Source organism: Cyprinus carpio, chromosome B12 (assembly GCF_018340385.1).
Source record: "Cyprinus carpio isolate SPL01 chromosome B12, ASM1834038v1, whole genome shotgun sequence".
Taxonomy (NCBI): domain Eukaryota; kingdom Metazoa; phylum Chordata; class Actinopteri; order Cypriniformes; family Cyprinidae; genus Cyprinus; species Cyprinus carpio.
The window spans coordinates 11431324-11458484 of record NC_056608.1 but is presented as its reverse complement, the minus strand read 5'-3'; the positions used below and the strand labels follow the sequence as shown (position 1 = coordinate 11458484).

Genomic DNA, 27161 nt, shown 5'->3' with positions numbered 1-27161 from the left:
AAGTGCTCCTGTAGCGAATTGATGTGTTTTTGTAAGAATAATAACCATATTTAAAATGTAATAATTAATTTAATGTTGCTGTAAAATAACTCCACATGATGTTTCTCTCTTTTTTTAATATAAAATAGCTTCTTTTTGAACTCAACAGCTTCTATGCACATTTGATCTATTTTATGATATTTATTTTTACTGTTTTAGAGAAAATGAGGTTCTGAAGGTCCAGCTGAAGAAGTATGTTGGAGCTGTCCAAATGCTGAAAAGAGAAGGCAGCCAAGGCAATGAAGGTAAGGCAGTGTTCTCATACTATAGCATGTTTAACGAAATGTGGCCAGCTTGCAGTCATTTTCATATACTTGGTGGTTTTTAAACTTTTTAAAACTTGTAACCAGATAAAACCACCTATTTAAAGTCAGATACATAAACATGAATGATTTTGGGGAACAAAAAGGACTGTTAATTTTTTTCAGTGTCACAGTTATCTGTGCAGTGATGCGTTGGAACTGCAGACAATCCAATCCCCTGGAGGGTTTAGAAGGGACCCAAAAATTTTCTAATTAAAAAATAAAAAAATAAAAAAATATTGCATTGCAGTTGTTCCTTCGCTTCTGCAGACTATTAGCATGTGTGTGATGAATGACATGACATCCCTCTGTGGGATGCTGTCATATGTTTAAACAGCCTGTGTCTATAATTTCACAGTTTTTTCTGCAATTTGGTGGGAAATTCAATTATCTCTGCATCATTTAATCAACAGCTTGCATCAGATGAACATTGTAAGATTTTTCCATGCAGTAAGTTTAGTGTGGTAGCACGGCTATCATATGCAAAGTAAAAGTGTGCCTTACAGGAGCTGAAATGCGAAGTGTTTATCAAAATTCCTGTGTGGGTTGTTTGCGTCTCAGCCCTTTCGATAAATCCAGATAACTGGGTGATGTAGACCCAGCAACAGTTGGTTGCGAACCTTTATGATTGCGCTCTGTATCTCTTTAATGGATTTGACAAACATGCTCATCTTCACAGATCAGCAGTCGCAGCTCTCCCAGCTCGTCATTGCATTACGGTATTACAGTATCAGTCAGATCTGTGTGTGGAAGTGTGGTCCCACAGGAGAGTAAGCCTCAGAGAAACCCCAAATGGATGCCTAATAAAGAGATTTATACGGCCGGATCATGCTGCGTGTGCTGGGTCTATTATGGCTCCTTGTTGGATGCACTGAGCAGCACTATTGTTGCAAATTTCCGCATTTTCTATGTGGTTTTCTCTTTCTCCGTTGCTGCAAGAAATAAAACTAGAAAAATAGAGGCGACCACATGCAAGTCTAATGCTCCATTCGAAAACCTAGTGAGCTGCCTATGGAGGCTGGATTTTAAACCATTGAAGATGTGCTCCCAACTTGATGTTAGACATAGGCATTCCTTAACTGCCTTCTTTTTAACCAAATGTTATGCAGTTTTAGCAACATTTTATGATATCGTTGCATGTATCCTTCACAGAATATGCATTCCCAGAATGCATTGTGACCAGCTCTAGTGATGAGATGAATCTAAATTGGCGAACAATTTAAACATTGGCGAACAAATTAGTATTTAAGAATTGAAGTAGTTCCAGAATTTCAAGATATAAACTTAGAATTCTGACTGACTTTCTTACAATTCTGAGTTTACATCTCTCAGTTCAGGTTTTTTGTTTCCACCACAAAATTAAATAAGGTAATTGTGACTTTTTAACTCACATTTCTGACTTTTATTCGCAGTCACAAGTTTATGTCTTGCAATTCTGATATTTTATATTTCAATTTCAAATTTAGCAAGAGAAAAAAAGTAAAAAATTATAAAAAAAAATGCAGCAATCATCTTTTTTTTTTAACTAATTTTTCCTGTGGTGGAAACAAGCTTCCATACTTAATCTAATCTGACTTTTTTTATTACAACATACAGTTTTAAGTAGTGCTGTCAAACGATTAATCCCAATTAATATATATTTTGAAAATATTTACATATATTTATATATACACAATAAATATACACAGTATACACGCATATGTAAACAATTTTTTTTCTTTTGGATGCATTTAATCGCGATTAATCGTTTGACAGCACTAGTTTTAAGTAAATAATTAAAAAATAAAGAATTTTCATTTTTAGGTGATTTGTTTTTGTTGTAATGCTTATCATTGAGCTGTCATAAGTTTGCACAGTTTTAGCGTCAAACTCTTCTATTTAAGTCTTCTGCATGCAACACTCTTTGTAAGGTGTGCTGCCTATGTAGAGCACGCACATATGAGGTTTCTTTGACTGTTAGGTGCTGCCTGTGTAGGCTGTAGACAGCGAGGCAGCTCACTAGATTGTAGAACAGGGCTTAAATGATTCCTCCCTCCATGTCTTCTGGGCTAATGATGTGTCTGTACTGTATTCTGACTTTGATGTTGAACAGCAACCGAAAAGGATGGTAGGGACGCATGAAATTGCGCACAATACAAGCGCACAATACAAGACTTTTTTATGTTCTGTCAGATGGTGCGCATATGATATGAGCTCTTTTGAAAGTTTTGCTTTAATGACAGTGTGCTCCCAATGTGATCTTACGTGAACCCACGCTACTAAGATCATGATATGTTAAAAAAGAATTCCTTGCATGCCCCCAAAGTTGAACTGCTATCACAGTATTGCTAGTGTTGGATTAGAGCATGCAATTAGATAAATGCCTCACTTCACCAAAATGTGAAATTGAAGAATCTTTTTCATTCCCATATCATATATACCTTTATCAGGCACTGGAAGTGAATGGGAAATCATGCAAATGAGGAGAGGTTAAGTGTCTTGTTACTTGCAGAGGCTGTAAAGAGAGCAGAAACAGCTGGGGTTTTCGTTTTTTTGTTTCTGTTCTTTTCTCCAGAAATGTGGGTCAAAGGGAGAGTCATCAGTTCTGGGATAACCCAAGATGAGAGAACCCTACATTTGTCTCAGACGATGGATGGTAGTTCTGCAGCTCATTATATTATAAATGTATCTGTGTAGTTTGAAAAAAGAAGTTACAGGAATGGGTCGCAGTGGTTGACTAGTTGTCCAACAACCAAATAGTCAATTAGTGTGGTCAGCAATTTTTCATAGATTCTTTTTCTTTTTCTAATTAGCATTCTAACACACTGCTGTTTTTTTTTTAGCTGACAGTTAGCAACATTTCAGAGAAGTTTCATACTTTTCTAGCTTTTTTCTAACACAAGAACTCATCCCTTATTAAGGACTTTTGCTATTGGTAAGTGTGGCTTGACATTTAGTAGCAACTTTTTTTTTTTTTTTAAAGCAGGGGTTTGCAAACTTTTCGACATGACATGCCATTGTTTTATTTTTTCTGGTGAACCACTGTGCCAATACCACCTCCCCCTCCTTATTTGTTTTTAAATGCATGCTGTATTTATATACTACATAAACATTTTTAAATGATAAGATAAAAAAACAATATTTGATGTTCATTCAAATAGTTTCTGAAGCATTTTTTCATAAATAGTTTTTTAGGTTCTTTCATAACACATGTACAGCGTGACTGTACTGAACACCACTGAATGTGTGTGTGTAACAAGGCCAATTGTGCATTAAATCTGTTCAGTTTAATCCCTGTTCTATATTAACTCTTTCCCTGCCAGCGTTTTTGCTGATTTTCACAAAAAATTCATGGCCCACAGAATATTTTGTTGTATGAATATTTGAACATGCAATACAATAAAATAAAGATCAGACCCTCTACTTTTAAACAAAAAAATCTGTTTAATTCTAGCTTCAAGCTTTGTCTTTTATCAACACAGGTTTCATATAAAAGCAACATTTTGAGCAAAAAGCTGAGGATTTTTATCAAATACTACATCTGGATCATATTCAGTAATATTATCAAAGCAAATATGCAGTAGATGGCTTCCATCAGCACTCCCAAATCTTGCACAGTCTTTTACAATTTCATGGATTGATATTTCACTCTGTAACATTAATCAAATATATTCGTAAAATATCCACTATCTTATAACATTTAAAACACATAAAACAAGAATTTTGATTGGCACTTTCAAGACTCATTCAGGGGATTCGTAATAGCGCCCCTAGTGTATAACAGTGAGAACACGGAAACCCAGAAAATTCAGTGTTTGGCAGGGAAGTGTTGTCTCATGAATAACAGAAATGAATGTGTTTGACGGGGAAAGAATTAATGCGCACACACATCCCACTTGCACGCAGAGATCGGAGATCGCACTGTGCAAACAGAAACATTCAGGAGCTCATTAACTTGTAAGCTCTGCCTTGCGACTTTTATTAATCGATACTGAATCGCTACATTATATTTCTCAGCAATGGGGGGTAAAATCTGTGTTTTTTTATGTAACTAAACTCAGCTTCATTGTTTGTACAGAGAGACAGACGCAAGCAATTCACACGCAACTTCAATCTCTCTCTCTCTCTCTCTCTCTCTCTCTCTCTCAAAATGGCCATATTTGAGAAAAAAAGTTGAGTAGTTTGCATCACTGGATGTAGCTGTCGGTCTTTTAACATTTCTATTGTGAAATTGACTAATATTAAATGATTTGCAGCTTCATCCTACCTCACTATCTTTCAACATTAAACGGACGCTTCGCGCTGGAATTGATTTTTTTTAGTGTATACTACACAGTAAGTAGCAAGTAAGTTCTTCATCAGATATAGTGTACACTCTCAAACTATTCATATGCCACCCAGGTCTATCACAGTGTGAGATTTTGGAACTCAAATTGCGATGGATTCATTGCTCCATCAGCCCTCTTTGACTTGTAATGCATTCATTACAGAGCCTCTGACAGGCTAAATGAATCTTAGTTCAGGAAATGGATCAGGGTTCTATTTAAAAATGAATAAATGTGCCGGGCTTTCGCCTTTCTCCAATGACAGCCACAGTTAATGAGTCAATGAAGGCCATTCTTCACTAGTGCAGCCAGAAAAGCGTTAATAATTTCATGTTTCGAATTCATTACACGGCGGATTGTATTTACTCATCCCTGTTGGGCTCTGGAAGTGAAGCCGTTTTGTTGTTCGTGCCTCTGCTTCGGTGGAGAGGTGTAGATGAGTGTGCAGCCGTGTGTGGGTAATGTGGGTTATTGTGTTTACTTTGACTAATGCGGATCCCCGTCGTGTTGGAGAGAGCTCGGTCTTTATTAATCAGAGGGGTGCGTTCGCAGCAGAGTGGAGATGAGCGGCCGCGTAGGTGAGGCCAGCTGGTCTTCGGCAAGGGGGTGACGTACCTGATCACCTGTTAATGAACGGTGTTAATGAACATTTTAATCATCACCCGCAGGTTAAACAGGGACCTCATAACTCGTGTCCGTTATGGCACAGCCGTCGTGCCTGAAGATAGAGAGGTCAGGCAGGTGTACACCAGATACCTCGGTGGGAGCACCTGGACAGCAATGTCTTCTATTGCCTGTGGTTATTTTTCATTTACTGTCAAGCCATCCTCCGACGTCTCCACAGATGCTCCCCTCCGGTGACAGAGCGGACGCTCTGGTTCTTGGCTATGGCAGACTTCGAGATCTCCACTGACAGTCAGAGTGTGATGTGATGCTGGCACTAATTTGTGATTCAGGTCCTGCCGTGCCACCCGAGAGAGAGAGAGAGAGAAACAGACAGGCGAGTAAAAAGGGCAGAGGGTGGACTACATTTGCCCATCATTACTCAAGCCGTTATCTCAGTGAGGTTCAATCTCAAATAAAAAGCACAAGGCGAGACAGCTAAAATAACTCTGAATTGATACAAATCTATTTCTTGGGCATAAAACTTCAAACAAAGAAGACATGCCCCTCCCATGATAGTTTGATTGACAGTGGTGTTTCAGCACAGACTGGACTGGCATCTTACCTTTGACCCGTCCTGAGTGAGCTGTTATCAGTCTGCCATTGTTTCACCGCTGGAGCAGATGTAGACAAGAATGACTCCTAAGCGATTGAGGTGTTCTGTTGTTGGATGTAGTAATGAACATAGCAGTCGTCATTTACCTCCGACATCTGAACCACTGAAGACGCAGTAGATTACGTTTGTTTTTGAAGGGAATCCGCCCCTGATCTACCTAAATGCGTCTATGTTCACGCGAATCATTCGTTATCAGCTTCACCAAAAGAAAAAGTGAGTGTAAGGTTTTTTTTAATGAATCTTTGCAAATCGCCTTGTTAATTAGCAAGTTTCACATTAAATTCGGCTGAAGTAAACAGACTCTCTGAGAGAAAGTCGGAAGAGAGGGGCGGGGTCAGCAGAGCTCATTAACATTTAAAGGAAAATGCTACAAAATGGCTTGCTCTGAAAAGAGGTGTTTTTTACACTTCCAATTGAGAAATTTTAACCAAACTATCTTAAATACTTCATTAAGACCCTAAGGAATCATATCAACTTGTGTAAAATGGGCATCCGATGACCCCTTAAAAATAAACATGCATCATTTTTGCTTCACACTTGAAGCAATTTTATGTAAAATAAGTACATAAATTTACAAGTTCCCTCAACATTCTGTACCTAAAAATATTTAGCACCAATAGAATCTACCAGTTAAATGCAAGTTGTGTCAACTTAACATTTAAGGGCTTTCACATAATAATCCTCATTTGCATTATAATTTCACACAAGATAATTATTTTAATTAATATACATATATATCCAGTCCTGCTTCTGGGTGGCTAACATTCAGTGTTAATTTAGTTGACAAATATTTTTTGTCATAATTTTCATAATTGAAATTTTTTAACAGGCAAAAACAAGATGATAGCTAAATAAAAAACAGTTTTAAATGGCAAAAACTAAGATGAAAATCTATTGACATTTCTGTCAACGAATTTAAATGATGAAAATGTAAGGGAAGGACGATTTGAGAAGCGATTCAAGAGTACTCAATTGAGTTCTCTTTTGTATTTTATCATGATTGAATGGACAAATGCACACAATGTCTATGTCAAAATGTATTGACAAACACATTTGGTTATGTCTTAAGTCAATGTGTTATTGATGTTAAGCAAACAACAAAAGAAAAACAGAAAATCACTCAATGCTCTAGACTGGATCACTTTAGTAGCTTTAATAAGGATTCATTTATATTTAATTTATATAAAATAATATGTCTGATTCAAAGAAAGAAGAATGTTGTTTAATAAACACATACAGAATATAACCGCTGTCTTTTGTTGAAGAGAATACCATGTTCTTGTTTCTTTATGAAAAGTTGTTTCACTTATTTTAAGATAAAGACATGTTATATGTCAAAACATTTAAATCTGTCTCTGCTTTGCATGTTCAGACCTTAATATCATTCATATTAACATGTTAATGTAGGCTTTCTCCAGGATGGGTTTGGAAATTTTAGAGAAATGCTTAAAGGGATTAGTTTAAAGGTGACTTTTTTCTTCAGTAGAAGAGTAAAAAAGTTTTTTAGCTAAAACTGTGGTCCCTAGTGATTCATAAAATGCAAGTCAGTGACTGTCTGAGTTGTCCGTATCTGAGAATAAAAAAAAGGCATATCAAGAAACAATAAATTAATACCCATGGCTCCTGACTATATATTGAGGACTTATGATGCGAAACGATCAGCCTGTAAGAAACTGAACATTATTTACAACATAAAAAATAAATCACACAATACTAAACAATTTAAAACCAGTCATCTGTCAGTTATTCACCATAACAGGAAAGCAATGATCGGCTTATTGGTATTCGATTGAGTTTCAATATCAGCGCATTTATTTCAAGACGTAAATATCTATTTATCCAGATATTTGAAGGCATAATCATTATATATTGTAATTGTGCAAGAAAATAACAGCAATTTACTTCACACACACAAAGTAAATTCTAGTCATGTGAAATGCACAAAATATTTGTATCTTCTTTGCATTCTTTGTGTGGCTTGGAGTCTTGCCCACAGCATGTTCTCATCCCATCTCTCTACGAACAAGATCTAAAAGTCTAGTACGAACCATCTAGTAAGAACAAGGTTGTTGTGTTTATGACTTGGCTGTTTTCTCCCTGTAGCATCACTGACTTTGTGTTCATCTTGCACAATGACAGCTATACAGTGAGGGTGAAGTAGAGGGCAACAGATTGTAGGCAGCACAAGGAACCAATGCAACAGTTGCGTTCTGGTGAGTAGCAGCTGCTTATCTGACATTATTCAGATGAAGTCGGACTTCAGAGGCCTATACCATGCTGAGGCCCTCCAGGAATTCTCTGCACTCGAACAGACCTGTGCTCATCAGAGAAGCAACTTGGTGCTTCTGCTCTTATCAAAGCGGGGCCAGCCTTTCTGCCTGTCCCCAGGCCCTGCTTCAAAAAGTGTGAGGAGATAAAGAGTAAACACAGGTGCTGCTTGTACCTGGCCCATGCTAATGTGCTTCTCAGCATGGTGACTTAAGCTCTTCAACATGCATGATGGTTATCGTGGTTAATTGAAGCGTTTCTTGTTAACCTTGCAGCCAGACTGAGGAGGTGATGCTGCTGGCAAGTTTTTTGCACTTGATAAGCTTTTGGGAGGTAGAACTTTGTGTTTGTTGTCTTTTTATGCATAGTCTCGCGTAACCAGACCTTCAGACTGACGACTGATGGTCTGGAATTCATGGCAGCTTTCATTGGCCAAGGCCCGCCAATGAGATCGTTTGACCGAAATGTCAAACAACCAATCAGGGTTCGTTTCATTCAGCATCACGTTTAGAGGTGTGGAAATGTCGCCACAATAACAGACCGGTGTGTAAAACTCTCGGACATATTGTAAAGATTCTATGCCATGAACTTTAAATATTTCACATACTTTTGAAACTCCAGTGTTTAGTTGATCCTGATAAGCGCTCGTTGTCACAGTTGTAAACACTACGGCTTTCTTCTTTCGTGAGGGGGTTTGGCGTCACGGCATCTTTGTTTCCGGACAGAACGTTAAAGAACGCAACACACACGTCTCCCGGAAATCCTGTATAATTCAACCAATCCGATGACGACTTCGACACTCCTGAGTGCCATATGCATCAGATGTTAAGCCAACGGTCCACGGGCATACGGGCATGGTAAACCACACATAAGATACTAATAAAATTTTATGTGTAACAAATTGTTAACTAATAAGCATGACAGTTGTGTTACATTATAGTTGCGTCAAACTACAGACAAAATTTTAAAAATGGTTTTTGGGTCACCATAGTGTGAACTGCTTTGCGCAATCTATTTTATTAGCACATTTTTGAGTAAAGTGGGATATATGACAAATGTAGGGTGATATCCATCAGGAAAAGCTGAAACAGTAGTATTTTTTTTTAGTAGTAAAAACAACAAGATTTTGAGGAACTGAGAAAGTACATGGGGTCAGTTTTAATGTTTCATTAAGTTTGATCAGTTCCACTATTAGCTCATTATTAATTGGTAACACTTTAGAATATGGTTCAACATTTTTCAGCGTTACAATAAAAATGTGACAAGCCAAAATGGCAAAATATTTAGTAATCTTTTAAAGGTCTTAACCATTTTAATCATAAATCACTGTTGTTCCACTCAATGTTAATGGCTTCAAATGGTTCATGAGTAGTTAAAAATGTCTCCCAGTTTGTTTGGGTTTAATGCAAGACCAAATATTCACTATAGGGTTCAAACAGACTCTGACCAGGCCAAAACATGAGCCTGATGGACTTCTTGTTAAGCCACTTCTTGATTGTTTTTGCAGTTTGGGCAGGAGCATTCTCTTGTTGATAAATGACACCTCATCATTCCTCTTTAGAAAAAAAAATTTCATCTGTGGGAAGCATCCGTTCTGCAATATTCTCCTGTACTCCAAAGCATTAACTGACTGTTCACAGTGAAGTAGCTCACCGACACCAGCAAGTAAAAAGGCTCCCCACACAATGACGCTTATTCATCCAAGCTTCACTGTGGTAGAGATGCATTTATTATTATATTTCTCATCAGATCTTCAGAGACAACGCTTTGGAACATTACCATGCAACTTGTGTTTTATCGTGATTCATCAAAAAATCAGACTTCCCATATTCTGTCTTAATTCTGTCTTTGATGTTTTTCTGAGATAGTAATTGCTTTTTAAGTAGTGCATTTGCTTAAATTTTGTTGATGGGGAGAGAGGTGTTGTAATAATGTAAAATATGTGAAAATAGTGTTCAGCCATTTTGGGCATTGTCCATTTTTTGCCCAGGAGAGATTGTTTATACAGTTGTGCTCATAAGTTTACATGCCCCTTTGCAGATTTTGCAAAATGTAAATAATTGAAACAAAATAATAGGGATCATGAAAATAGCATGTTATTTTTATTTTATTTAGTACTGTCCTGAATAAGCTATTTCACATAACAGATGTTTACATGTATAAGGGCTCACATATGCAGAAGATGCTGGAAAAACAAAAGAATGTGCAGGAGCTGGAGGATTTTTTTTGAACTGCTCAGGACCTCATGAACAACTATCACAAAATTACAATCACAGATTCAAGGGTATGTTAATTTTTTCAATGGGGTCATTTTTAATAAATTCAGTTATTTTTTCTTGTGGAGTATATGTTAACATCTGTTATGTGGGCCTTCATTTGATACAGGAACTATTCGAGCCATTCACAAGACTCTGGGGAGAGAGGTGTTGTAATAATGTAAAATATGTGAAAAATAATGTTTTTCGAACAACCCAGTATGAGAGCCTGTTCTAGTGCACCCCCAAAACAAAATCAAGACTTTGAAAAGAGCATAATAGGATCTCTTTAAGGTTAATAATATTTTAAAATAACATACATTTAAAGGACTTAAATAAAGGACAGAAGTAATACTCATTAATACCAGACTGTTGATGTAATGTCCTGCTGGGACAAGACAAATCTGAATTTATTGCTATGTAATGACTGATTAGGCTAAAATTTTGTAACATTTTTGTGTTTTTGTGGGGAATAATGAGAACATTTTGTCTATGGTTTAATTATGACAGAATTTTATTAAGGCTTAGGTTAACCTTTCAAGACTAATTGGCTCTGTGTGCTGCCTGCTTGTTTTTTTTTTATATAATAATTTGCAGTGTTTCATTAAAAACTGAATGATTTAATGATTTTTCTCGTTATCCGATGCTATTAGGCCAGAAAATGCAAACTGAGAAAGAGCAACAAGCCCTTCTCCAAGAAACTGAAGCAAAGCGTTTCTTCTCTTGTCTTAAAGCAACCTGATGCTCCCTTGAAAAGCGTCCCCTGCTTTGGGGTTACATAAGTCTCCATTTTCAAAGATTTCCAGTTGCCCTTGTCTGTAACGTGAAGCAGTACCCTTGCCTTCATATTTTAGGCTGCATAATGGCTGTGCGTTAATTATTCAAAAAGACATTTTGACTTAGTTTTTTCATGCACATTGTGATGCAGCTGACCGCATGATCTGTGAGCGTTTTAGGATTTTAGTGCTTCCTTTCTGCTGACACACTGAAATCTTTTATGCAGAGTACAATAGATGCGTGAAGGTAAAATGTTTTTCCTCCCTTCTTTCTTGCAGCAAACTGTTTGAGCTGATTTACATTATTCCTCGCATCTCTGAGTTCATCAATGTGACATCTGATATAAATTTAGCCAAAACCAGGAACTATTGGACCATCTGTATGCTCCAGCTGAGCTCGCCTCATAAACGTCTCAGACAGCAGCTGCCATCACTATTACAGAGAAAAGAAATTGTTCCAGCATCATTAGACCTACAGGCTTTTCAAATATGACTGTATTATTTCTGATTCATGCTCTTTTCCTTGTGCTAATTGTTGGACTATAATGGGTTTACAAGGGAAAATATTCATGGGCTGCCAAATCAGATGATCATGTAGGACAGCTTGTGTATTGAAATGCTTGAGGTCAGTTGGGTTCGGACTCATCAGCGTTTGAGATGACTAATCACACCCGGCTCAGGTTTATCAGAAATACATGCCATATGACTGTGAGGGAACAGTGATCTAAAGTTCGCATCACAATACTCAATCTTATTAACAGTTTGCCACTGGTGACTTAATATCTAATGGCAGTTTAATCTGAACGGTAATTAGATGGCTGGCTGATTAAATCGGATATGCATGTTGAAGCTTATTTGTGTATTTGCATAGATGCCAGGGGAGGAGGTTGCCTCAATTTCCTGCAAGAGAATGTCCTTCCTCAGCCTTGAATGTTCCCCATCATTACAGCAGTTCATTGAGCAGGTTCTTCCTTTTAGTTGAATATCTGTGAACAATTTGAGACAGTTTTATTGGACTTTATTTCCTGTGGACTTCAGAGAATGTTTTTTTTTTGTGTGTTTTTTTTTTTTTTTGGAAGGGCATTATTATCATAGACACTCTAGACTTAATTATTATTTATATTTTATCTAAATATTTATTTTTTGATTGTAGACCATTTAAAAAAAATACAGCATAGAGCATACTGTTTGGAACAAATAATAACAAAAAATTAAAACATTTTGGTGAACTATGATCCCTTGAATTGTTTTGTGCATGACATGTGGAGTCATAACATCACAGGCCTAATTTCTACAGTCATACGTTTCCTGTAGATTATATTTTTGGATTTGACTGTTCAGTGGTGAGAGCCTCTGGGTATTTAGATTTATCACTTAAAGATGCTCTGAGAAATGAGCAGCTATGAGTTTACTGCTCATTCTAGTGTGGATGGACTATAATCTGCTCACAGAGAGAAAGTGATTCTCAGTGAAATTGCATAGAATAACGTCTTTCTCAGAAGTTGCTTTGTGGTAACCTTGCGGTCCTTTATTCGTAATAATTTAAAGATGGAAAATGACTCTGCCATCTGCTGCCAGGAAATGTTTTTATAATTAATGGAAACTGAAGGTGTTCTCTAACTCATTTCTGCATTATTTTTCAACAATAGGAAAATAATTTGCTGACAGATTTAATTTTTGTTTGAAATGTTTTGTTTTTATTAGTTACATTAATATTCTAACTAAGGCTGGGGGAAATGATGGCTACATGACACCTTTGATTGAACATGATTGTGAAATTTAAATTGCGGGTTGCTTGGAAATTAGACGTGAGGTGGATGCTTGTGCGGTGAGTATTTGAGACCTGGTTTGGTTAGTGAAGGTGTCATTTTTAATATGCTGGTGTCTCAGTTTAGGTAGCACAAGATGAAAAAGCCCACAGCACTGTATATGGTGCTTGTTGGAATGGAGAAGTACTTCATGTAAATTCTGTCCTTGATTGTGGTCAATGTGATTTACACGCTGACTGTCATTTGCTTCAGGGGAGACACCAGTCGTTCAGTAATTAAAGCACATCCTTTAATGTGTTTCTTGATCACTATGTTTAACCCTACTAGATGTTTATGAGATTGCTCACTAAATGGAAGAGAGTAGGGTATTTATTTAAAAAGAACTCTAGTACTATAGTTGAAGGGAAAGGTGATGTAATAGAAATATGACTTTAAAAAAATGGGTCCAATGACATGACTTGCTAAGGCTAAATTACGCCATTAGGGATTACCTGAACAATTTATAGTTAAAAAAAAAAACAAAAAAAAAACGAGTTTATGCAATTACCTTATCATTATAGTGCCTGCATATTTGCTTTTTCTTAAAATATCCATAAACTAGCAATGAATATTTAGATTTTTATACAGGTCCTTCTCAAAAAAATTAGCATATTGTGAAAAAGTTCATTATTTTCCATAATGTAATGATAAAAATTAAACTTTCATATATTTTAGATTCATTGCACACCAACTGAAATATTTCAGGTCTTTTATTGTTTTAATACTGATGATTTTGGCATACAGCTCATGAAAACCCAAAATTCCTATCTCAAAAAATTAGCATATTTCATCCGACCAATAAAAGAAAAGTGTTTTTAATACAAAAAAAGTCAACCTTCAAATAATTATGTTCAGTTATTCAGTTATACTTGGTCGGGAATCCTTTTGCAGAAATGACTGCTTCAATGCGGCGTAGCATGGAGGCAATCAGCCTGTGGCACTGCTGAGGTGTTATGGAGGCCCAGGATGCTTCGATAGCGGCCTTAAGCTCATCCAGAGTGTTGGGTCTTGCGTCTCTCAACTTTCTCTTCACAATATCCCACAGATTCTCTATGGGGTTCAGGTCAGGAGAGTTGGCAGGCCAATTGAGCACAGTAATACCATGGTCAGTAAACCATTTACCAGTGGTTTTGGCACTGTGAGCAGGTGCCAGGTCGTGCTGAAAAACGAAATCTTCATCTCCATAAAGCTTTTCAGCAGATGGAAGCATGAAGTGCTCCAAAATCTCCTGATAGCTAGCTGCATTGACCCTGCCCTTGATAAAACACAGTGGACACCAGCAGCTGACATGGCACCCCAGACCATCACTGACTGTGGGTACTTGACACTGGACTTCAGGCATTTTGGCATTTCCTTCTCCCCAGTCTTCCTCCAGACTCTGGCACCTTGATTTCCGAATGACATGCAAAATTTGCTTTCATCCGAAAAAAGTACTTTGGACCACTGAGCAACAGTCCAGTGCTGCTTCTCTGTAGCCCAGGTCAGGCGCTCCTGCCGCTGTTTCTGGTTCAAAAGCACACGCCTGTGCACGGTGGCTCTGGATGTTCCTACTCCAGACTCAGTCCACTGCTTCCGCAGGTCCCCCAAGGTCTGGAATCGGTCCTTCTCCACAATCTTCCTCAGGGTCCGGTCACCTCTCTTCTCGTAGTGCAGCGTTTTTTTGCCACACTTTTTTCCTTCCCACAGACTTCCCACTGAGGTGCCTTGATACAGCACTCTGGGAACAGCCTATTCGTTCAGAAATTTCTTTCTGTGTCTTACCCTCTCGCTAGAGGGTGTCAATGATGGCCTTCTGGACAGCAGTCAGGTCGGCAGTCTTACCCATGATTGCGGTTTTGAGTAATGAACCAGGCTGGGAGTTTTTAAAAAGCCTCAGGAATCTTTTGCAGGTGTTTAGAGTTAATTAGTTGATTCAGATGATTAGGTTAATAGCTCGTTTAGAGAACCTTTTCATGATATGCTAATTTTTTGAGATAGGAATTTTGGGTTTTCATGAGCTGTATGCCAAAATCATCAGTATTAAAACAATAAAAGACCTGAAATATTTCAGTTGGTGTGCAATGAATCTAAAATATATGAAAGTTTAATTTTTATCATTACATTATGGAAAATAATGAACTTTTTCACAATATGCAAATTTTTTGAGAAGGACCTTTATAGTAGCACACTGTGGTTTTTCTTTTTTAGAAACAATGTTAAATTCTTGAAAGAAAAAAGTTTGATCAAACTAGCACATTATTATTCCACATACAGTACCAACCGTCAGTGCTGCAGGGAAATAAGAAATGTTGCTGCTTCCTCCTTTGCAGTTCCCCAAACTTTGAGAGGCTGAAGGAGCTTTAACTTTTTTTGGGGCAGGAAAAAAAAAATCGTTTTCTTGGAACAACGGGTTTCTTTTTGTCAGAGCTCCCTCAGAGCCCCCACTTCAAAATATACCAGTACTTCCTGCATTTGGAGGCAATGTTCAAAGTACTGTTGAGGGTCAGTAAGATTTTTAATATTTTTATTCAGCATTAAATAAATCAAAAGTGATTTATATTGTTACAAGATGTTACTAATGGCTGCTGAAAATTCAACTTTGCAATCACAAGAATAAATTACGTTTGAAATCTTATATATTCAAATAAATTGGAGTTATTTTAAATTGTAATAATCATAGTGATTGATTAGCCCACATTGTAAATTACTCTTGTTGGTGCCGTGTCCAATGTGTACAGCTGATTTAGATGCATGTGAATTGTTATTAATTCATATCTCATAACCTGTAGCCAGCCACCTCTGAATCCCCCGGGGACTGAGGTGTAGCGGTCCTCCGCTCATGGGATATTACTGTGGGTCAGAGGTGGCGCACTGATGGCCTCTCCAGCGGGATTCATTTCAGCTCCCTCCAAAAGAACGTGCTCTCTGTCCCTGCTGATGAATGCTGGGAGTGTGAGGAGAGTATTGTAGCAAGTGTCAGGCAGCTAGTTCTCATAATAGAGCATGATAGCATCAGACTAGCACTGAGCCCCTCTGCCAAGCAAGATATGGCCTCCTCTGCACTCTTTCCCAAAGCTCAAAATAGGAAATGTCTAAATTACACTTGCTAATAGCATGCTGTGATGGCGATTCTTCTATTTTGCCCTCCCGTTGCTTGGTTTTTAATTCCCTTTCTATCAGGAACAGAGCACATCTCATTTGGTAGGAAATGAAAGGCTTTCTCTTATCAACAATTTGAAAAGAAGAGTAGCGGGGGGCAGGAGAGGACTTTTGCATGTGGCTACGTCGCAGACACCCAACCTTTTTATAAACAGATGGGGATATCAGGACTTTATGCACACACCGCACTTGCCATCATTGAATGATTAAAGGAATTGATTAATATACTAATCAAATGCAAAATCTGGCTTAGTTCTCTGCATTTTATAATTAAAGGCTGCAATGATTAGTATGATGGCTTTTTGAACCCAAGCCCCCCATTGTCCAAAGATATTGTCCTTTGGTATTTCTACTGTAATTGTGACAGTGCTTCAACAAAAACTGGGAATATGTTGATATTTTTTAAGTTATATTTATAATATTACATGAATAGATTTAAGTTAATTAACCATGATTCATGTTGTGATTTCACAATACTCAAGGTTCTCTGCATGCTCTCCAAAGAACCAGTAGTGACTGAGGAAAAAATAAATATGACTGCAGTTTCAGTATTTTTTTTCCCCATGTATTTGTGTATTTAGCATTTTAATTAAGTAATTTTTTTGTTTAATATAGGTAAAGGATTTTAAGTTATTCTGTTTAGAGCCCTGCACGGGCCTCAAATATAGGCCCTAGCCTGAACCCTTCCCCAAATCACCACACCCTTTCCCTTCTCCCAAAACAGCTTACTGCTGTCTCAGCTATTAAAATAGTTCAGTTTTGTGATGAAATGTAATGAAGTGATTATATTTAGTTTAGTTTTTTTAAGTTAATTTAGGAAAATGTTTGGAGCATTTTTTTGTTCATTACATGCAAGTTTTTGTTTGTTCAAATAACGTCCAAGCGGCCAGCGGCAGACAGTAAGTTGATCATAGCCTGTATTTGATCAGTTTAGCCTTCTCAAATCATCGCAACTTGCCTAAAATAAAATCTATAGATATAAAACAGTTCAATCATATCACAATGTTAGTTTAAATGTTTAACCTATATAAATGAGTGCGGTTAGACATATATCCAATGATTTGTGTGGAGAGGAGCTAAAGCGTGTTTTGCAGGACAAGGAGGCGCCGGCGGAATCACTTGCATTGGAAACAACTTAAAATACACAGTGGTGGAGGTAACAAATTACAACTACTCGCATTACTGTAATTAAGTAGCTTTTTTTGGGTACTTTTTTGAGTATACTTCTAAAGCTTTGTGTAATGTTGCTGCTTGAGCTTAAACAATATCTGCAAAGTTGCGGCGCTGAAAGTTCAATGCAGATATCGTCTTTTAAAATTATGGCAGTTTAATGCCTACAAAAACGAACAATAAAAAAAAGGGCCAATTACTTCCTGCGTTGAGCAAAACACAAGACGAGCTAAACCCCAGGAACATGCAACGAAGGGGGCGAGGCCATGTTGCGCTGCTTTAGAGAAGAGGAACAGAAAACTAGGAGAGCACGTAAAAATCTATTCATATATGAATCGCAATTCTGTCTTGTAATGATTCCAATAGATTCACAAGTTTCAAAATCAGTGTTCTAAAGCAGCAGTTCTTAATCCTGTTCCTCACATCGCCCTGCTCTGCACATTCTCTGCTCTGCATCTCTCTCTCTCTTTCTCTCTCATTCAGATCATCAGCTCGTCTCAGCTCCATCAATGAACTGTTCCAATTATGCACTTATTTTCACTTTATAATTTGCTATGAGAAGCATTATACATTGATGCGCATGCGGTTGCCGTATTGTATTAAAGCTTTAATCAGGATATAACTTAAATTAAAAGCTAACATAAGCAGTAGCATTTACAAATAACAGCGTGTCTAAAAGTATGAGACAACATCAAACAATAAGACATACCATTAAGAGCCATGCTTGTACAGGTTCTGCACAATTCTCTTCAATAATATCCTCTGCATCTCGGGCTCAAATTAATAAGCAGTAACAATGTCATTGTTTACAATTGAAGCACATGCACTGAGGTGAGGGGTGTGACGTTTCTGAACGCACACTTGCGGTTTAGCCAATCACAACACACTGGGCCAACAAACCAATCTGAGTCCATGTTTTTGAGGGAGGGGCTTCATAAAAGCAGGAAATGATCAGCGTGTTTCTCAGAGAAGGGACAGAGTGCTGTAGAATAAAGGTAAATTATTCGAAAAATAATGCAGTTTTTTAAAAACGAAGCATTAAAACATTAGACTGCACCCCATAAACACAAACAAGCTTAGAAAAAAAACAGTCAACCACCCCTTTAAGTAGCCTACAGATTAAGCAAAATACTTTGTTACATTTAAATCATAGTTTGTTACGGAGTAAGCCCACAATTTGAATTGATATTCAAACCTTTGAAAGCACTTAAGTAGTTAATAAAGATATCTGATCGTAAACGGACCAATAACAGCCCTGATGTCTGAACGGGGGAAAAGCCGCCGCTGCAGCAGGTTTGAAGAGCTGACCAGACAGTGAGGGAGCTCAGCATAATTTATGGATTTTATGTGAAGGCGATGTAAATTATACTTGATTAAATTTGAAAGATGTAAAAAAAAAAATTGTATTTAATTTATTTTTCTCATTACTTTTTTCCAAGCAGTGTAAATAGTTGACTAAAAATAGTTCATTTTAAGTATTTATCTTTTTTTATAAATACATAATCTTTTTATAGTTGTGTAGTCATATAAATAATTTTACATATATTTTGTTTCTTTTTATATGGAATACTTGGAATATGTTTCTGTAAAACTCCACAAAAACATACTTAAGTTTACAGCTGAAAATTATACCAAAGAAACAACACTTATTCCTTTCCACACAAATTATGATTATTGGAGCAGATGATTGATTAATAAATATTTATTTTTGTGTGGGTCCTAGCACAATACAATGCTATGATCTCAGAATGTTTTTACAGTAGTAAATGGTTTGTAAACTAATATATTTTCATATGTATAGCTTTACTAACATAGGCAACTTAACATAGGTCACTCATCTGGTACAGCATTGCAGTTGTGGTTGCTTTAGCGAATGAATTTTTATCTTATTTTGGCTTTTGTTAACACTATGGGTTAGTTTAAGGGTAAGGTTTTGTGGTACATTATTTTCAAATATTGTTGAGTATTTTTAGAGCCACTCGTTGATTTCTGAACTGGTGCAATACTTACTGCAATCAATGTAATAAAAAGCTTCCAGATTCAAATTGATCTTGTTTTGGATAAAACTGAACACGTTTTTAGCGATGCACACTGGACATTTTGAAAGTGTAGCAGAACCACTTTTCAGCTATTTCAAAGGTATTTCCCACATTCTCCTCATGTCATCAGTCCTTGGGGATGATGGACTAAAAAAAAAAACTGTCCAGGTCCAGGCATGATGCCATGATTAGTATTTAGACGTTGTGTAGGACTCCCCTACCACATTCAAGAACTTGCCTAATTTTGCCTCTTGAGACTTGTTTTGCTTAGTTTTTTTGGTGGCTGGATGTTGAAATAATTGATTTGACCTACTTTAACATTTGTCATTAGTCATCTGCAAGTTTATCAGCCACGGTGCATTTAATTACGGCAAAGAGTCAAATTAATCATCTGTAGGCTGTGGTCCCTCTCATGGGGAGAGGGATTTCCCTTTACAACTGTCAGGACTATTAACACAATAACGAAAAAGCAATTAGATTGACTTTTAGAAATGGCAGTCAATTACAGTGACTGGAACTAGATTGTTGAGTGTCTGATAATGTAGCTTTCCGCTAATAAAAACAAGCATCCCCACCACCCCTCTCACTTAAGCAATGCAGGATGAGCTAAATGACCCAAAAGCACTGGTTTAGGGGCACTCTGTCTACCTCGAGTCTATTTTCAAGGCGAGACGGCGTTTGTGGTGACTCTAATAGCCAGCCATCAATGAATGTGTCATTCATGGGTTATATTAAGGCCACTGAAGGGTAGGGGAGGATGATTTGAATTCTCATTATGGCTTCTAGCCTGTGATGTTTTCAGAATTTCACGATTAATGAGCCACAACAAGGCTGGTTCCATGTTTTCAGTGCAGCTGACGTTATCAGGTCAAGTTTCTTAAGCTAATAGCTTTGATCTTAATGTGAATAATGAGGATTTTATTTCTAACACACATACACAGATATAAGTATACACTTTAAAATTTATAATAAAGAACTATACAACTATATGTGAAGTCAAGTGGGAAATCGAGGGTGATGTAGATTATGTAGTCTTTTTCCTAATGTTTAAGAAGATTTTTTACTGGTGCTGTACACTTTAGAATAACTAAACTGAAGTTTGTTCTGTTTGATGTGCTCCGTTACACATGCTGACTCTGAGATATATAGATGGTCATGTTTCTGCAAATGATCAAGCTTTCTCAAAGTAAACATATCAGTTTGTTTGGTTTTTACCAGAACCAAGGTTATTTTTGTTTTATTCATTGCATATTTTCTCTTACTGAGCTAGAAAAGCATGAGAATTCTTACAAGGAAGCCATTAGCAGATTAGAAGCTAAATCAGGCCTGGTTATTTTAACCGAATTGCTAAAAAAAGGGATTCCTTGATCAAACACTGGCCGCTTTCCATCTCCTTATGAAAATTTGTAAGCCATAGCATTACCATGTTGCTTAGTAATCTCTTTTAATTTCTTAAAAATTAAATCAAAAATTGAAGTGTTGGATATAAATGATCTTGCATACGGCGAATCGCAGCCATACTGATGTTGAGAGACATCAAACAGATATATATATATATATATATAAAATAAGTGCTGTCAAATGATTAATCGCATCCAAAATAAGTTTTCGCCTAAATAATATATGTGTGTACTGTGTACATTCATTATGTATATATAAATACACACATACAGTATATATTTTTATATTATATATTGTATTTACATGTGTATATTTATATTCATATAATTTATATTATATAAATATATTTAAAATATACAAATATTTTTCTTAAATATATACCTGCGTGTATTTATATATAAATAATAAATATACACAGTACACACCTATATTATGAAAGCAAACCATTATGTTGGTTGCGCTTAATCTTGATTAATCATTTGACAGCACTAATATATGTGTGTGTGTGTGTGTGTGTGTGTGTGTGTATATATATATATATATATATATATATATATATATATATATATATATATATATATATATACTACTCTCAAAAAGTTAGGGATATTTGACTGTAATTGATGCTCAAGGATGCATGACAAGTTATTGAGACATTGAAATTTTTTGTTGTGGTATACCCACCACTGTTGTTAACTTTTGTTTCAATGAATTGTTTGAGATGAAGAAATTGCCATTGCATGCTTCTACTTAAATGCCCTACTTTCATGATATAATATCACTATAGCATGAACTTTTTACATTTTCCATAAATTTAATCAGAAATTATTTTTTTTGTGAGAAGTGTATGTATATGTGTGTGTGACATTAGTGTTGTCATTGTTTACTCATTCTTTAATGTATATATATTATACAATTCAGATGTCTGCTGTTAATTCAAGGGCCTGATTACACAGCAGATGCCCTTTCTTTAATGCAGGAAAAAGCAGCCAGTGATACAACAGTTTGCACCATATTTAGATTTAGAAATTGCCTCAAGGATTTTGTTTTGTGATATAACGTGTGACGTACAGGGGAAAAATGGTAACAATGGCCCTGACGAACTCAAAATTACACAAAAAAGTTTAACCCAGTAGAGTACCTTTACTGAAACAAACACAAGATACATTTATTGAGGTCCCTACATCAAAGAGAAAAGCAAAACAACTCAGTCTGTGCCTCCTTTGTCTTTTAAATCACCTATTGTTGGCTAATTTCCCCAGTCTGATTGAGGTCAGATGTTGATGGAGGAATGAGGGGTTCAGAAGTGTAAGTTGGAAGATTCTAAGCATACTTGCTCTTCAGAACCCTCTGTGTTTGCCCTCTAAGGTGCAAGGAGTGTTTGGTATGCAATTTCATGTCTGGGCGTCAAATTGACTGCATCCTGTACTTAGTAGAGATCGTTCGCTGATGGAATGATACGCTGTTGTTATCTCAAGCTGTCTCACAGGAGGCGACTGCTGCATGATGGGAAAATGGATGGAAATTACTTTGATCAACACTCTCATTAACTCTCTTAGTTTTTTTCTTTTTTTTCTTCAGCACGTAAACAGACACTAATTTTGCATATGTCTGTCAAACCTACGTTCATTCACTCACATAGTAGACTTTTACGATTTTTTCCCCCTCTTGGTTTCTTGAGATGCAAGTTCTCCAATAACTTTTTTGAATTGGGGTTAAAAAAGAACCATCTGAACTTCATAAAGAAAATGTAATGATTACCCACACCACTGTATGAGTCTCTCAGGGCAGCCTAGACCATAAGGATCTATTCTTTAATTCAGGGAGCTGTTGTTGGTGTTTTATCTTTACAGTCATTAAAACTTCTCTAATGCCTGAAAACAAATCAATTTCCCCAACATGCCCTAGTCAATGAAGGCAACAGAAATGAGGTCCACTGCTATTAGGTGTCATTCTGTTTGGCATAGCAATCAAATATAACGTTTGGCTTAACATACATTACCCTTACATAGACACATCTGCAGTTACAATTTAGAAATTGTATAATCTTTTTCATAATGACGGAAATAGCTTTTTAAGCCTTACACATGAAATAGTCTCAACAAATGAAAAAAAAAGTAACGTGACATGCAGCCAAGTATGGTGACCCATACTCAGAATTCGTGCTCTGCATTTAACCCATCCAAAGTGCACATACACAGCAGTGAACACACACACCGTGAACACACACCCGGAACAGTGGGCAGCCATTTATGCTGCGGCGCCCGGGGAGCAGTTGGGGGTTTGGTGCCTTGCTCAAGGGCACCTCAGCCATGGTTTTGCCGGCCTGAGACTCAAACCCACAACCTTAGGGTTAGGAGTCAAACTCTCTAACCATTAGGCCACGACTTCCCCAAATGTCAGCTTGTATAACATTGGTTCACTGATTGACAGTAGATTGCTTACAGCATTGTGATGGAATTGTTAATAGAGAGTTAGTTAATAATAAAAAATACTTTAAAATTTTTTATATTGTTTTGCATTTTTATTTTTTTGACTCATTTTTATTTATTTTTGGATTGTAAAATTCCACCTTTTTAAATAAATCATTGAAATGATGCACCAGTTTGTCATTAAATTTATTTATTTCTCAGTTTTTTGTTTATTTGGATCTCCATTAGCTTCTACAAAGTGGTTGATAATCTTCCTGTGGTCCACATACAGTTGATTTTCAGTTGATTTTTATTTCTTAGTTGATTATCAGTTTCTCAACTGATTATTGAATTTTGGCCCCCATATATAATATTAAATCTGCCATGATGTGTCCGAATAGCCTATTTTTGTTTTAAAGGGGTCACATGATGTCATTTCAATTTTTCCTTTCTCTTTGGAGTGTTACAAGCTCTATGATCATAAAGAAGATCTGTAAAGTTGCAAAGACTAAAGTCTCAAATCCAAAGAGATATTCTTCAAAGTTAAGACTCTGCCACGCCCCCCTAATACGGCTCATTCAAACACGCCCCCACATGTCTGCGTCACTATGTGGAAATATTTGCGTAATGCCGCCCAAATGTTCACGCAAAGAAAGAAGGTTTGGTTTCAGTTAGTGTTGTAGCAGCCATGTCAGGGAGATGCTGTGTGTATCTAGGTGAAAGCAAAAGCACTTTATTTGGCCTTCCGAAAGTAGATGCATTTAGTATTCTTTAAGATTACTTACAACAGAACAGCATGCATTTTATGGAATACACTACCATATCGTGAACCTAGGAGAGAAGGTAATTCAGACTTTGCTACGACAATCTGGCGCTTCTGAATCAGCTACTGTAAGTATGTTTTGTTATTAGTTTAAGTATTTGCTATTGACTGTTCAAATGCGGAGTTTTGCGCATTGTGTGCGTGCGTGTGTTTGTGTGTGTGTGAGAGAGAGACAGGGTCACACAGTGGAGTCAGCTGTCCAGGAGCTTCATCACTGTGTCTGTCACGTGACTCTGTTCCCCTTTTGGGCTTGAACTGATGGTAAAACTAAGGACATTATTAACCGTCTTTAAATTTATTTTGAGAGATGAAGCTGACACAGCGTAAACTCTTGTGTATAGTTGTCCTGTTTCAAACAGTGTGATAAACTTCACAAACAACCTTTATATATAAATGTATTTATTATTAATACATTCATGCATGACTGTGGTGGACTGAAATCAAGGTTGAGCTGCACATTGGCAGTGATTTTAGTGCAGTCCACTCTTGCTGACAGTAGTGGTGTGTGAGTTTGTGGGACATGTAGACTATTGGCAGAGCACTGATAAGACTCGGCACTGAAGTGGCGGGCGGCTGTGTGCGGGTGAGCTGATAATGTTCAGGATTGTTGACTTGTACTCCATAGACTTATTCACGGCTTTATGGCAAACTTTTCAGCTGAGCACCACCTCCTCGTTGCTGTCATTTTTACCCCAGCAGATGCGTGCCCTCCGGACCCTTTGTGTGCATATCTCCACTATTCTGATGATCCAGCCACCCTTTATCAGCCAATTGGTGTTAAGATGTGGTCACACTAGTCTTTTAGCATGCAAAATTGCTTTTGCCCTGACTAAGTACATCAGTGACAGTCAATTTGTGACTTTTACATCCTCTCTTGGTCAAAACCATCTTTTAGCTTTTCACAAAAGAAAACTTTTTGCATGTAATTTTGTTTTTGCCATGGAAATATTGGGATTTTCTTTCTCCTTTGAGAATTAAGAAATGAGAGAGTCTAACAGCTGTTCTGTTGAAAGTCGGCCAGGTCCAGGGTTGGGTTTATGTTCTTATTGCTTTCCTCGTCTCTGCTGTCCTGTGGTGCCTCAAGCAACGTTTGTGTTGTGAAAACTTGCAGATTTTAATTGAGTTTTCAATTGGTAAAAGATTCTGTTCTGCTGCTTATGAACTCAGCGGATCTCAGCCGTCACAGGCAGCTCAACTGAAACTAGATTACACCGGATTTAAAGGCTACAGCTCCGCAGCACTGGAGGAAGCCCAAGTTTGCTGGTGTGAACAACAAGCATCTCAGATTTTATTGTTTTTCCCAAACTTTTACAAGACATAATTATATTACTGAATCTTTGTAACTTGCCATAAAGCTGTAGTGTGTAGTTTCTTCACCTTTAGGGCAACCAAACTGCAGATTACTGCATCGATGTTCATCAAACAGATAATACCGCCCCAAACTCATGCCATTGGTTGTGCTGGAAGTCGACCACTGAAACACAGTGTTGCAACATTTACACTTTTTATTTGACTGAGCACAATAAACTGGGATGGTATTTTAACATTTATACAGTGACATCATTTTAAATGTTTGGGTTATATTTAAATGTATTTTATTTTATTTAAGGACTGTTTTTAATTTTTTTCATTTATTGCACTTGCTAATGTGTGTTACATTTTGTTTCCAGCATTAACCATTCAAAGGAATTGTGACAGTCCCCTTCCAGCCCCACAAAATCGGTCTGTAGCTGATATAGAGGAACTGGCTGCCAACTATGAGCGTAAACTCGTTGAGGTGAGTACTGGAGCTACCAAAGCAAGCAGCACTTGTCCTTTCCTTCTCTAACCTCAAAGTCATGTAGTGTAAACCAACATTTACCACTCCAAATTTCAGCGAACAAGTTTAATAACATCAGTAATAACTAGATTTCAATTTCTTACCACATTTTATGTGTGATGTCTATGAAAGGTGCAATGTGTAGATTCAACATTACATACTTTATATGCTGTCTAGGTTCATTTTCTGGCTGTGTTTACACTGTAAGTCTTAATGCACAGATCCAAACTTTTGACAATATCTGATTTTTTGGCCCGTGTGTTTACATTTACTATGGACTCGACTGGTGTCCAATATCTGTGTTTACATTAATTCCCACCCAAAATGATTATCAGTGACCTTTTTACTATGCACACTATGGACCCTTTGGTTTTAAGTGGCCGTGCTATTAAAATTATTTATTTTATTTTATGTTGAGTAGCCATTATTATTTGCCAGCATGGACACCAGTATTTAATAATATAAATAACATTTATTTGTCATTTGTCTACAGCTCTTTAGATATAGAATTCTGAAGTGAAAACAAGTAGCACTGTAAGATTATATTTATTTGAAGGAATTCAAATGAATTAATGAGAGAGAATGCAAAGACGTGAATGAGTAGCCTAATAGTGAAGATTGTTTAATTACAAAACCAGCTACGTCATCACCTCAATGCTGAGAAATATAATGTAGCTTTTAGTAGCAAAGCTGTTCACAGGGTAGGGGTTGAAAACCAGCTCCTGAATGTTGTGCAATTTCTTACCTATGTACTGTATAAAGTTCCCACCTCAATAAAATGCCAGCGTATACAACATGCCGATATTGCATTTGTATCCGATTTAAAACCAAATTTGGAAGTGGCTCAAAAAAAAACAGGGTCTTGTGTGGATTTTTGTGTTTACGCGTGTGTAACAAATATATGTCAGTTATAAGCCATGCTTTTTTTTGTGCCAGTATAAACGCAGCCTTTGAAAGGGGCTGAAATTTGAAAAACATTTTGTTTTGGTGTATATGTGCATTGAGCTCATATTGACTTGTTGAACATCTACAGAACTGGCTGGACAATATACAATGGAGGATGTAGGAATAATTCATATATAGTTCTCACTGCTGTAATAACTTCACATTCTGCTTATGTTTTGGGGGGAGTATCTTTTAACTTATTTATGTGTTTATAGTAGTGTGTATTTTTAAACAAGTCATTTATTTATGGGTCCTTTTGCTTAGCTGTCGGCCTCAATAAGGTTTTTCAAACATGGGTGTAAAGACTGCCTCCTTGTAGTTTTTAAATTTACATACAGAGCTCTGAAGGCTTTATTCAATTTTGGTTGGCAAGCAGGCATCCTT

General features: G+C 36.9%; 1 protein-coding gene across 2 annotated transcripts in view; it reads left to right on the top strand.

Annotated features, from left to right (window-relative positions):
• snx29 (sorting nexin 29) overlaps positions 1-27161 on the top strand; it is a 124834-nt gene that overhangs the window by 28875 nt on the left and 68798 nt on the right. For both annotated transcript variants that reach the window (XM_042735346.1, XM_042735347.1), the window contains 2 exons: positions 199-284; positions 25684-25790. In XM_042735346.1, the coding sequence (XP_042591280.1) occupies positions 199-284; positions 25684-25790 (193 nt within the window). The remainder of the gene's footprint in view (positions 1-198; positions 285-25683; positions 25791-27161) is intronic.